The sequence below is a fragment of the Vulpes lagopus genome, chromosome 21 (genome assembly GCF_018345385.1).
Source record: "Vulpes lagopus strain Blue_001 chromosome 21, ASM1834538v1, whole genome shotgun sequence".
Lineage (NCBI taxonomy): Eukaryota > Metazoa > Chordata > Mammalia > Carnivora > Canidae > Vulpes > Vulpes lagopus.
In genome coordinates, this window is record NC_054844.1 from 38,945,334 (window position 1) to 38,958,066 (window position 12,733).

At 56.4% G+C, this 12,733-nt stretch overlaps 1 protein-coding gene across 1 annotated transcript in view; it reads right to left on the minus strand.

The window, feature by feature from the left end:
• COL2A1 (collagen type II alpha 1 chain) overlaps positions 1 to 9,706 on the minus strand; it is a 31,041-nt gene extending 21,335 nt beyond the window's left edge. The window contains exons 1-10 of the mRNA XM_041736252.1: positions 9,382 to 9,706; positions 3,458 to 3,474; positions 3,198 to 3,230; positions 3,063 to 3,095; positions 2,892 to 2,945; positions 2,614 to 2,715; positions 1,498 to 1,575; positions 815 to 859; positions 656 to 709; positions 200 to 253 (exon numbers count right to left, since the gene is read on the minus strand). Coding sequence (XP_041592186.1) covers positions 200 to 253; positions 656 to 709; positions 815 to 859; positions 1,498 to 1,575; positions 2,614 to 2,715; positions 2,892 to 2,945; positions 3,063 to 3,095; positions 3,198 to 3,230; positions 3,458 to 3,474; positions 9,382 to 9,466 — 555 coding nt within the window. The 5' untranslated portion in view covers positions 9,467 to 9,706. The remainder of the gene's footprint in view (positions 1 to 199; positions 254 to 655; positions 710 to 814; positions 860 to 1,497; positions 1,576 to 2,613; positions 2,716 to 2,891; positions 2,946 to 3,062; positions 3,096 to 3,197; positions 3,231 to 3,457; positions 3,475 to 9,381) is intronic.
• Between the last annotated feature and the right edge of the window lie 3,027 nt (positions 9,707 to 12,733).

The window sequence follows — 12,733 nt, forward strand, 5'->3', positions numbered from 1 at the left end:
GGCAGTCCCCGGACACTCGTAAGCTAGGTTGCAAGTGGGAATGTAGATGGTAGACAGGGTCTGAGGCTCTGGTGGACCAGAGGACACCCCCACCCTGGGCCAATCTGAGGGTGCTTCTGCACCCTGCCCCAGTACACAGCCTCTCCAAGCCCTCCCTCCGAGGAGGCAGCCACTCATTCCGCTACTCAGGTATACTCACATCATCACCAGGTTTTCCAGGGGGGCCAGGAGGACCACGGGGACCCATGGGACCCTACAAATGAAGGGAGAGAGTAAGAGATGGTTGGAGGGGGGAACGATACCTAATCAGTGGACAAGACTTCGGGACTGTAGCCTTTGGAATCTAAGTTCTCTCATAAGGAAGAGAGGTGGGGGTGGGGGGTGGAGGGGAAGCCCACTTTGTGCTGAGAAAGCAAGAGTGCAGAGCCGATAATACCAGAAGGCAGCAGGCAACACAGGCCAGGGGTGAGCCAGAAAGGGGACGGTGGTGACAGAGTTCCTGGTGGTCCTTGCCACCCGGGGTCCTCTGTCAGGGATCCCGCAGAGCTAAGAAGTGGCACCTCTGGGCCCTCTACTGGGGAAGCTCTGGGCAGTCTTAGGGTCTGAGTGGTACATCACTCCCTAGGAGGAGTGGGGGGCCCGTGCCGGTACTCACAGAGACGCCGGGTTCCCCGGGTTCCCCAGGGTTGCCTTGAAATCCTTGAGGTCCCTAAAAAAGCAACATGAGGACACCAGGTTAATTGACTCCACAAACTGACATGCAAGAGCTTGAGAGCATCCGCCCTGCCAGGGAGAGGAAAGACCCAGTACTCACGGGAGCACCAGCAGGGCCTGGAGGTCCTCGAGGTCCCATGGGGCCCTGCATTGGAACAGGAGAGGAGGAGGGTTACTGGAAATGCTTCGCCAGCGGCCTCCAGAGCGCCACCTCCTCCCAGCCAACAGCCCAGACAAAGGACAAAAAGTTACTCTGTGGGCAGGGGCCCTACGGTGGCTGCTCCCTCTCATTTCCCACTCCCCACGCAACAATCTATTTATTTATAGGCACCGTTTGGATGGAGAAGCTGGCCCTGCTTTCTCCTGGCCCACAGCCATGTTTACTAAAGTCTGAGTTTCATTTAGCATGTGCCAAGTCGGAGCTGCAGGGCTGAGATTTCCTGCTGGAAGTCCTGTGGGCGCTGGAGGACGGTGGCTGCTGTCTGCATTCTTCAGTTCTCATTCCAAGAGCAATAGCGACCGGCCTTCCAACAGCTCAGCCTAGATGTGTCTCTCCATCCTCATTCTTCTTGGTCACTCCAGCGCATCATTAGAACTGGCATCCGTCACCATTAAAAACCAAATGCTTTGGGCTAACCACATGGGAGGTTACATAACCTCTGGAGAAGAGCTGCTCTAAGCAATTATCTATAAAGTGAGGTTGTCAGATTCCCTTGCTCTGCGTAGGGCCACCTCCCACCACTCTGGCTGAAAAAAAAAAAACAACTGATGTCTTTTTCCTACCATTGGCCCTTGCATCACCCCCATCTGGGCGCCACCAGCCTTCTCATCAAATCCTCCAGCCATCTGGGCAGCAAAGTTCTGCAAATCAACCCAACAACATTAGGAGCTTGTGAGGCCCCAGATTGTTCCCTCTCAACAAGGTAAGCTATAAATTGGGATAGAAAAAAAAAAAAACGACGACAGCTCCATTTTAGATAAACTCTAAGTGTTGGAGACTAACCTAGCATTGAACAGACTTGCCAATGATTCCTGAAAAATCGTTCTGGAAATGTGTTATTAGATGCCAGTGGCATCACTTCCCTGGAAGATAAAGTGCTCTTCGGAGGCGCAGGTCATCAGTTACCTGCATTTCATTTTATGGAATTATTTTTTAAATTCTACAATATTAATACATTGTTCAATATACATTGAGAAGTATATACACAATATATACATTCAATATACACTGAGAAGTATAACTAAGATATCACTTTTAAAGTTATTTTTTTTTAATTCCCAGGAATTTGATGCCCAGCAAAAGACTAAAATCAACAGCCCTAAGATATTTCAGCAAGGGAAAGAGTAAGCGTCTGCAAGCCACCTACGTATTTAAAACATAGCAAACATCAAAAGGGCAAACCTGCAAAAACTGGACAATAATGTAATCTGTTGGCTGGCTGGATTCCAAAACTGACTTTAACCACACACCTTTGCTCAGTGGGGCTCTTTCATGAGAATGAATAGTTGCTTGGAATGTACCTGGCAAGGACCAGGTTTAAATGTCTTCCAAGGACAGTGGTCACTCTTCTTCCAGGGAACTACAAGTGCCCAGTCATCCCGTCCCTCAGCCCCCACACCCACGCCCAGGAATCAACCGCACAGGACAGACGCCTGGGAGCCAGGTAACTGAAGACTTTCTTTGCAGAAGCCCCGTGAGTGAAAAAAGCCATCCCTTAGCACCACAGTCTCAAGCCTAATATGTGATTCCACTAAATTACAGGCTCAGGGAAAAGCCCATGGACAGGCTGTGTACACACTGCTGGCAGCCCTGGGAGCCAGCCAGGTGAGTGTGAGTAGCAATTTAGAAGCCACATTCTGGAGGGACAGCCTGACGGAAGGGGACATAAGGATACTTACTCCACCAAGGCCAGGGGGGCCAGGGGGGCCAGGAGGACCAGGGGGGCCAGGATTTCCAGGGGTCCCAGGCTCTCCATCTCTGCCACGAGGTCCAGGGGCGCCCTTGGCAGAAAGAGAACAGGACACGCACATGAAGCAAGGCCTACTCAAGAACCACCCGTCCACAGGCTGCCCCTGAGGAGGTGGTAGAGCACATGGTGGGGCGGCGGTGAGTGGAGGGCGAGACACTCAGGGGACCTGGGCAGCCCATGTGGGTCAGGGAGCATTTCTCAACTCACTTTTTCACCTTTGTCACCACGATCACCTCTGGGTCCTTGTTCACCTGCAGGTCCCTGAAGGCAAAGAAAATGTTGAGATGACGGCAAGGCCGGGGGTGGGGGTGGGTGGGAGGGGTGGGTCCTGCAGATCAGTAACTTGAGGATGGTGGAAGGGATTTCTCCCTTTCTTACCTGAGGTCCAGGAGGTCCTTTGGGTCCTACAATCTGTGAGACAGAGAAAGAGACACCCACGAGGGCATGTTAGAGGGAGTCCAAGGAGCTGACCCAGTTGAGACCCAACCCCTGTTGCGAGTAATCTGTACTTACATCCTTGATGTCTCCGGGTTCTCCTTTCTGTCCCTGAAACATGACACAGTCTGAGGATCGATCCACGCAAGCCCACCAAGCCCCAAGCACAAAAGCCTGCCCTGCAGCCCGAGCATTGAGGTGCCCCCTAAAACATCCCTCTGCTGCTGCCTAAAAACCACGGGCTGGGTGAGCGTAACATTGCTTCTGAAAAAAGAAAAAAAAAAAAAAAAAAAAAAAAAGAAAGAAAGAAAGAAAGAAAAAAGAGAGAAAGTCCTTACCTTTGGTCCTGGTTGCCCTGCAAGTGGAAAAATAGAGAAGAATGAAAAATTTGTGAGATGGAGAAGGACGAAAAACAAGTGCTTGTCACTCCCACGCTCTTGAATGAATTACACAAAGACTAGGACACAACCCAGGAAGGAGGCAGCTTCCTGTCCTGCTGGGATGTTAGGGTCACCGGGGTCCCGGGGTTGCTGAGGTCCCTTGAGGCACAGAGCCGACCCAGACTCGGTTATTGAAAAAGCAGCCAGCATGCAAAAGGATGGAGCGGGGCGTGTGAAGACAAAACCAGGAGCTCAAGATCTAATTAGCACCAAGAAAGGAAGCACCAGAAGCTGGCAGAGGGTCCTTGCCTCTTCCCTCCTCATAGGGTAGGAAGCCCTGCCCCCGGCCCGAGCCCTCCCCGAGGAAGTTAGGGAGTCAGAAGGGTCTTACGTTCAAGCTGGGTCTCCTCGAAGCAAGCACAAAAACACAGCAGGGCATAGGAGTTACAGAGGGCATTGCAGCCAGGGCCATCCCAAATCAGTGACCCCTTCCCCCTTTGTAGCAGCACAGTAGTGAGGCAATCAACACTTCCCTCCACACAGGCCTCAGAAATGATCCGAAAATCCGAACCACAAAGGCAGCTCGCCAGTGTTGGGGAAGTGTTAAGGAAGGGCAACTCCTTGCTTCCAGGTCAACTTGCTTCCCCATTGGATAGGAAGGGGAGGGTGAGGACCACTGGAGGGGCCTGGCCATGTGCCTCCCCCACCTTCCCCCCCATAGGGAGATGGGGCCTGTGTCCAAGTGCTGGGGATGGGTCACGTAGGCCCAGGTGGGCCCGCAGCACTGGTTCTGGCTGGGAGCAAATAAACCCACCAGGGCTCAGGCCTGCAGGGCTCCAGCCCCGCCCGCCTCCCAGAGCCCGGCTCCTCCTTCCCTTATTAACTTGCTTCTTAATTGGCAGTTAATTCCAAGAGGTAAAAACAAAAGAAAACTGCCACCACTGTCCCATAATTCAAAGAGGGAGCCTGTCTTCTGTCTCCCTACAAGCCGGCGGAGACTTCTCCCCACTGAAGACCACATATTCAGTGGACACTTAGTGGTCTTCTAGCTGCGGGTGAGAGGACTCTAGCTGTGGTTTGGCCCACGGACCAGGGCATCTCCCTTGCGGCTCTAGGGATTTGCGGAGACGATTCCAGAGAGGATACTTTTGTGGAATCACATCTGTCCTTCCATATCTCGGAAGTGTATTTTTTGGGAGGTTTTAGGTGAGGACCGCCCCCGCTAGTGTCTCAGGCTCATTCAATTTCAACCTGCAAGCAAGACGTGGCCTTTCCTTTCAGCCTCAGCTGCTGGGGTCCCATGGATAACCAGTCCCTCTGTTTCGCAGAGATGACCAGCATCCATGGGAGGGCATTTGCTGCACCTGCAAGTAATTTATTTATGTGGAACAGGAAATAAATAAATTACGACCACTGGCAGTGGCGAGGTCAGTTGAGCAGATGGGACAGCACTCTCCGAAGGGGGTCTCGGGGCTGAGGCAGTCTTTCATGTCTTCACAGATTATGTCGTCGCAGAGGACAGTCCCAGTGTCACAGACACAGATTCGGCAGGGCTCGGGCTTCCACACATCCTTATCATTATACCTCTGCCCGTCCTGCACACAGCTGCCAGCCTTCTCTGCACCAAGGGCAGGGCAGGGGAAGCAGAGAGCAAAGGGAAGGAGGGGGTCGGGGGCCAGAAGAGAAAAAGAGAAAGAGGTTGCAGTCAACTTGACATCATTCAAATGCCGAAGAATGCGGGCTCTGGCCACCCAAACATAGAGAACTTGAAAATTATTTTTCTAAGCCATCATTCGATCTTCTTGAATAAATTCAAGGCGTATTTATTGTGCACCTTGCGCTATGCTGTCTGTTGGCCAGTGGAAACCAGGACCCAGCCATGAAGGTGACGGTAGCACCGGCATCTAGCCTGGGAGAAGCGTGAGGGGGCAGAGGTGAGCTGCACGGGGAGCTGGGGGTGAAACCCTGAACGGGAACTCAGGGACTGCAAAGACGAGGCCAGGGGAAACTGGAGAAGACCCCCACCCAGCCCCACAGGAACTGCCAGCCTCCAAAAGCAGATCTGTGGGGCAGGGTTGGTGGTGAAAGGAAGGGCTGTCAGAATGAGGACCATATCCAGTTATTTAAATCATATTAGAATCAGGATCTAGGGGCACCTGGGTGGCTCAGTGGCTGAGCATCTGCTTTTGGCTCAGGGCATGATCCCGGAGTCCTGCATCTGGCTCCCCCCCCACACACCCGCAGGGAGCCTGCTTCTCCCTCTGCCTGTGTCTCTGCCTCTCTCTGTGTCACTCATGCATAAATAAATAAAATCTTAAAAAAAAAAAATCAGGATTCTAATTCAATTCCAGGAGGAGGATAGGCGGATTCAGACAATACACTTGGGACCCAAGCAGGCTAACAAAATACCTTGGGAGGCAGAAGGATCAAGGCCCCCCACCCCCCCACCCTCGTGCTGACCTCCAGGCCCCCCCTCCCTCGCTGCTGACCTCTAGCCATAGCCCTCCCTGGAGCGACCCTAACTTCATCAGAAGGCAACACCTCAATGTGGGGGGGCGGGGAGGGCGCAGGGGGCGTCGAAGGCCTGGCCAGGGCTAAGATGAGCCAGTCCGGGCCTCCTGCAAGAATGCAGCCCCGGAGCGGAGCGGCACGGACTCGCCCCTCTGCACCAGCGCCCTGCCGTCTGGAATTCACCCTGCAGACGAGACCTGTGCTGACAAGAGCGCTCCCGGGAGCGCCAAGGGCCGAGGAGCCGCACCACGTGCCAGGGAGCGCCCAGCGCTGTTTTTCTCATCAAAATCTCCAAAGCAGTGGCAGCTGCGGGGGAGGAATAATAGGAAAGAGCCACAAACCAGGTGGGCGGAGAGAGAAATGGGCCTGCCTGCGGCTCTGGAAGGGGACTCTGAAAATCGGAAGATAAATCTTTTTTTTTTTTTTTTTTTCTTTGCCACGCTCCGGCCTTTAGGCGAGATGATCCGGGCGAGGGTCGGGGGATCGCTGGGCGCACCCTGCGTCTCCCAGGGCTGGGCTGCAGCTGTAGAAAGCAGGCGGCGGGGAAGGGGAAGGCGGAGAGGTTAATGGTCTCCCATCCGGACTCAGGAAAAGCCCGATCTCACCCAACAGGGCTCCGAGTGGAAAAAAAAAAAAAAAGGAAAAAAAAAGAAAAGAAAATGCTGGGAGAAGCGGGTGCACCGGCCTGCGGCTCGGATTTCCCGGGGAGGGGCGGCCCGGGATGCGCGGGGGCGGGGCCGGGGCGCGGGCGGTGGGAGGCGCGGGGTGACTCTCCTGGCGGCCGCTCGGGACGCGGCTCGCCCACGGACACCGGGAGGGTGAGCAGTAGGATTAAATGACTGGCCCAGAAAGGAGCCAGCCCCGTAACCGGATCCCCTAGGTGTGGACGGAGGAGCCCAGCGCCACCGTAATTGCTGCTCGCGGCGGCCGCCGATAGCATCCCGGCGCGCCCGATCCGGTTCCCGTGGTTCCCGCCGCGCCGCATAAAGTGCTCCTTTGTCGCAGGCCAATTAAAAAGTTACCTCTTTCGGGGAACTGTTTTTGCTCCGCCGCCGCGCTGCGCAGGGCTGGAGCCCGGGAGGTGGCGGCGGGCGGGCACAGGGGGGCATTGTGGAGAGGGGGTCGGGGGGTCCGGGGGCGCCCGCCGGACCTCGCCGCTCATGAATGGGGCTTTTCTCGAGCGCACACAGAGCCCGATTCACGGGTCTCCGCAAGGAACCCGTTTAAATAAATACGGGCAGCATTTCAGCCCCATCTGGAAGCCATCGCTGCCAATCTCCCAACGCAAACAAGCCTCACAAAGGAGGATTGAGGTCTCTCCCCGCAGCCGAGGGGCACTTTTGGAGGCCAGGGCTGTGAAATGCAGATGTAGGTCAAAGACAGCGCCTCCCATAAGTTTCTCGAACTCGTGGACAGATGGGGAGGAGGGGCGTGCCCCAGCTCTAGGTTTCTGACATTCCTGACGTCCACGCAGACGGTGCCTTTACCCTCCCCCCCCCCACGCCGCTTCTCTGGATCCCCTGACCCCCCGGGTAAGGGGGTCACGGGGCTGGGATGCGCCGCGGAGCAAAGTCAACCGCCCCGACGCATTCCCCCCACCCCCCACCCCTGGGGAGAAGGAGGAGCGACTGGAAGATCTGGGCCCCAGAAGCCCTGGAATTCGCTCGCTCCCCGCAAAGCTGCGGCGGTGAGAGCGCTCTGCCCCTTAAGTGAGTGCCTCTAATACCAGATGCAGAATTGGGGGGTGATCTTAAAGCCACTTAGCTCATTTCACCGTGCACTAAGCAGAGGTCAGTTAGGAAGACAGCTGTGTGGGGATGCGCAGGCAGAGCCAAGACAAAAATATGGTCAGTCCGAGCCTGGGGATCACTTAGAGACGCACCGTGTTCCAACAAGTGCCCGGGAGCGCGCCGCCAGCGGAGCGCAGAGCTGGACGACCCGGCCAGGATCTCCTGCCCCGGACTCCCTGCGGCTGCGCCGGCGGCCCCAGTCCTGCCCCCGCCCTGCCCCCGCCCTGCCCCCGCCTGGGTCAGCCGCGCTGAGGAACGGAAAGTCCTCCTGGGCCCAGGGCCTTCCAAGCCGTCTCTGGAGACTGCCTGGTGGCGGGAGAGACCAAACAGAGCCTGGTGGGCAGAGGGATTTTGATTTCCCCTCTCATCCTCCGCCCCCCACGAAAAGTTTCCCCCCGCGATTGATTTACAATCTGTAACCTACAAAGCCGGGGCTGGAATCCCAGCCATCGGAAACGTGCCCAAACACGTGGGGGAAAAAAAAAAGAAAGAAAGAAAGAAAGAAGCCTCTCTACCTAATACACTTTCCAGGCTTCGTTTGTCCTGAATATAATCCCAGACGGTGGGACTTTACCAAGGGAGGCGATGGAGAGGTGCGATCCGAACCGCCTCTGGACTAGACTGTAAAACTGTCATCCCTAACTATATCCAGTTGAAATTGTTACAGCAATTGGCCATCTGTGCCCCCCTCCCCTGCGCGCGCGCACACACACACACACACACACACACACACACGCACACACTCAGCCTGCAGCCTGGCTCGGCGAGTTCCAGAAACTTAGAAGAGTAACTCATTGTAGTACCTCCGGGATTTGGAGAGGAAGACCGCGGGGAGGGGGCGCTATTTTCTGGGGCGTCTGAAAAGCACGGTCTGGTTGGAACGTTATCGCCTTTCAGATGGCCTCTCCTCCGGGCAGTTGCTGGACCCGTTAAGAGGCAGGACGAGAGCCGAGCAGAGACTGGGGGCTGCACCTCGCCCCAGAGCCAGCGGGGAGGGGAGGAAGCTGCGAGACGCGTTGAGGGCTCAGAGCGCGGCCGCGAAGCCTCTTTGTGGCCTCGGATTTCAGCCCCGGTTTCAGAGCATCTCCTTTGTCTGACTCCCCTTGGAACCCTCCAGCCACCAACCCCTGGACGAGACTGCGAGGTCAACCCTTGGGCGCTTCCTGGCGCCCTCGCTAGAGCGCGTCCCACCTGCTCCTGCGGCCGAGGGGCCGCGCCGGGCTTCGGGGCGGCCAGGTGCGTGCGTGTGCGCCTGCCTGCTTCTCCACGCTGGTGCAAAGGAGCGCGCTCACATCTGCGCGCAAACCTCCCGACCCGACACTGCGCGGGTTTCACATTCCTGCGCGCCGTGGAGACCCGCCGACGCCTCCACCTGCGAGCGGCACAGGAGGACGCTCGGGCCGGGCGCCCTAACTCGCAGCGCCGCCAGGTGAGCTCCTGCGCATCTTGCGCCCGAGTCCCGGCGCGCCGTGACCCCCGCGGCCAACTCCAACGCGGACCCGCCGCGCTCCGGAGCCGGAGACGTGCGGCGGGACCGCACAGAGGGGCGCGGGCACAGCGAGGTGGCGTGGGGCGACTTACGGACATCCTGGCCGTGACACCGAAGGACAGCGGCGACGAGCAGCGTCAGCAGCACCAGCGTCTGGGGAGCCCCGAGGCGGATCATGGCTCACCGCGGGGCCGGCGGCGAGGCGGCAGGAGCTCGGCGCGGGTCCGGGTCTCTACCGCGCCCTCATGCAGGAGGCCTTTGGAGCAGGAGGAGGAGGCAGGAGACCCGGCAGCCCAGCAGCGCTCTGCGTCTTCTCGCCTCCGCGGAGCCCGTTATATGCGCCCGGCCCCTCTCGAGACTGGCGAACTCGCCCAAACCGCGGGCCGCCCCCGGCCCCCCGCGGGGCTGTAACCTGAGACCCCGCCCCCGGAGCCGGCCGGGGCCCAGCCGGAGCCCGCACCTGCCCGGGCCGGACCCCCCTCTCCGCTAGCCCTGCTTCCCGCCCCCCGCCCCCCACCCCTAGTGTGCTGAGTGGCCTGATCGGGCGGGGCGCGGAGCCGGCTGCCGTCCTCCCCCCAGCCCGGGGCTGCGGCGCTGCCCCCTCCGACCGCAGGCGGGAAGGGGGGCCTCCGGCCCCTCCCCTCGGAGTTCTGCCCGGATCGGAGGGGCGGGGGGTGTTTGCAGAGGCGCAGGCCGCGAGCCCTAGACCGTGGACGGAAAGACTTGGGAGGGAGCAGGGAAAGTGGTAGAAAGAGGCAGCTGGGGAGGGCCAGGGGGGCTCCGCGCCGGGGCCTTGCGCGGGGGGCGGGAAGGAGGGCGCAGGGGGAGCTCGCGATGCTGTCTGGAACCCTAAATCTTGGAGACGGGCAAGCAGGGCCCGGCCTGGGGAGCTGCCCCGGCCTACCTCCTGGCCGCTTCCCGGAGTACCTGGCCCGGGGGCTCCCACCTGAAGATTCGGAACAGCAGCTCCCAACCCCTCCCCCATCCAGCTTCGCGAAGAAAGAGCCTCCTCTGGAGCCTTGGCAGACGGTGGCCGGAGCCCATCGCCAGGAAAGGGGCCGGTGTGTTGCAGCACAGAGGGAGACCTGTGTGAAGGGCTGGGGGCGGGGGCAGGCCCCGGGAAGGGGGCTCGAGCGGCCCCGGAGGACCGGGGAGCCGCGACGGAGCGGAGCTTGCTGCCCAGGTGGGGGACTGTCTAGTTCCAGGCTCAGACGTGGTGTCTGCTCTTCCTGGCCGGGGTCCGGGACGCCCGGGGGGAGTGGGCACCGGTGCCCGGGCCCCGCGGCTCTGGCCAGGGATGGCTGGTCACTGCTGCAGGCCTGTCCAGGGAGCGAGGAGCCTGCTCCAGCTGGACCGGTTCCGGGAGCCGGCGGAGGAGCCAGGATTTCCTAGTTGGCCCCCTGGCCCTGTGCTGCTTCCCACCTCCCCTCACCTTGCCCCGCCAGCACCCTGGGGCACCTTGGCTCCATGCTGCTCGGGGCTCCCCGGGGGCCCAGCCATGCTCTTCTCTTGGCTCCTGGTCTCTCCAACGATATTAGAGAGGAAAGGACCCCAAATAGGCCTTCTTCCTCTTGAGGACATGGTTTTCTATCCCTGAGGACTGTCAGGGCCCTCAAAGAATTGTAGGAAAAATACAAACTTTCATGAAGCTCGGACTTCAGGGTCTGACTTGACCGAACTCCCCTTCTCAGCAGTGGGGTTTCTACTGCCTTTTCCCCCCTGGAAGTTGAGGGCACTTGGAAGAAGCTACTTGTATCACCCAGGCTTCGGGCTTCCATCCACCAGGAGTTCTGGGCTTCCCCCTCCCTCTCTCCAATCCCTCACGCTTTGAAATTCTCAGAGTAGAGCCCGGAATTCCAAGTGTGCAGAACTTCTGTGCACGTGTGCTAGCCAGAAAGAGAAGTCTCGTTGTTTAAAGAGATGCCTCCACGTTTTGTGCAGTCTGGATGGAGGTGGGTAAAGGATCGAACCACTGGTTCCGACTTCTCAGCCTGCCATGGGCCTTCCCTCGCTCTTTCCCCAGCCTCCTGTTCAAGGACTTACATTAATAAGCTCTGCGCCTTTCCTCCCTCGGCCCCAGCCTCTGCCAGGAGAAAGCAGGTCTCATGCCTCAGTGTCCCATGCCCTCCTTGGGGTCTTGGGGCTTGTCTTCTGCCTGGAAGGTAGGATGTCTAAATCCCATGCATTTCTCGAGAACCCCTAATGCAATCCCCCCCCCCAAGAGAAGTCGTCTCTGATATCACTAGAACATAACATCTCCCTGCCTTTCTGAATCCCTCTGGCATTTGTAGCCTGCATCCACTATTATAGTCTATGCTACATACCTTTTGTGTATGGTTTTCTTTGTTTTTGTTTTGTTTTGTTTTGTTTTACCTTTGTATTCATTGGTTTTATCTTAGCAATGAGCCTGCGAGCCTCCTGGGGACAAGAAGAGTGTCTAGCACAATGTTAGCCCACAGAAGGATTTAGGTAAAGCCCTGTGAGGTAGTGCCTGTAGATGCAAAATATGATTTCTTTTATGATACAAGCAGTACATAGGCAGCTACAAAGTGAGGCATTCATTCAGTTGACCTCAAATAAAAGTGGCCATAAAAATCCAACCAAAAAAAAAAAAGTTTTTGTGAAAACCACTCAAATATATGAAAAAATTAAATCCTATTTCAAGGTGATCTAGTCTGGTAGGCAGTGACATGCAACATACTTCTGAGCTAAGCTGATCTAGATTTCATCCTCTAGCTCTGTGATTCATCTTTGCCAGTGAACTCTTTCTACATATAAGAGCTCTGGCGTCTTTCCAGTAATCATGTTTCATCTGTGAATACAGTTTAGTTCTCCACTCCCTGTGGGGGAAAACAGAAGTTTTTTCATCACAGATGAGAATTGACCAAAGCAAAATAAAATTTAAAATTTAAATTGGCAAAGCCAAAATAAATTATGGAAATTATTTAAATTCTAAAGTCAACTAGACACCGATATTAATATTTTACCCATTCATGAATCCAAACAACTACCATTTAAAAACCTCTAATTTGTGACTCAGACTAAAACTGAACCTGTATGTGGCAAAAAAAAAAAAAAAAAAAATCACGGATTTGGGGATGACTTACCCAGCAATCTCATTATAGCCAAGAAGCTGAAAAGAAGAAAAAAGCAACCAGTGAGCAGCAGAAGAATCACCACTCAGAATTCTGAGCAGCCAGGATTTAGGTCATGTACTAAAGCATACGCACTTTACGCATACTGGAGTCCCTCTTGCTCAGTGTCCAGTTGATTCATAGTTTAGAGATTCTGGTTAACAGATAATGTCATCTGACCTCCCCCAGTTAGATGCAGAAAGGTAAGGTAGGAGAGCAGTTGTGGGATGAAAACACAATAAGAACAGCGAGAAGGGACAAGAAGAGAGGAGATAGAAAAGCAATGAGAAGTTGCCACAGTGAGTAACAA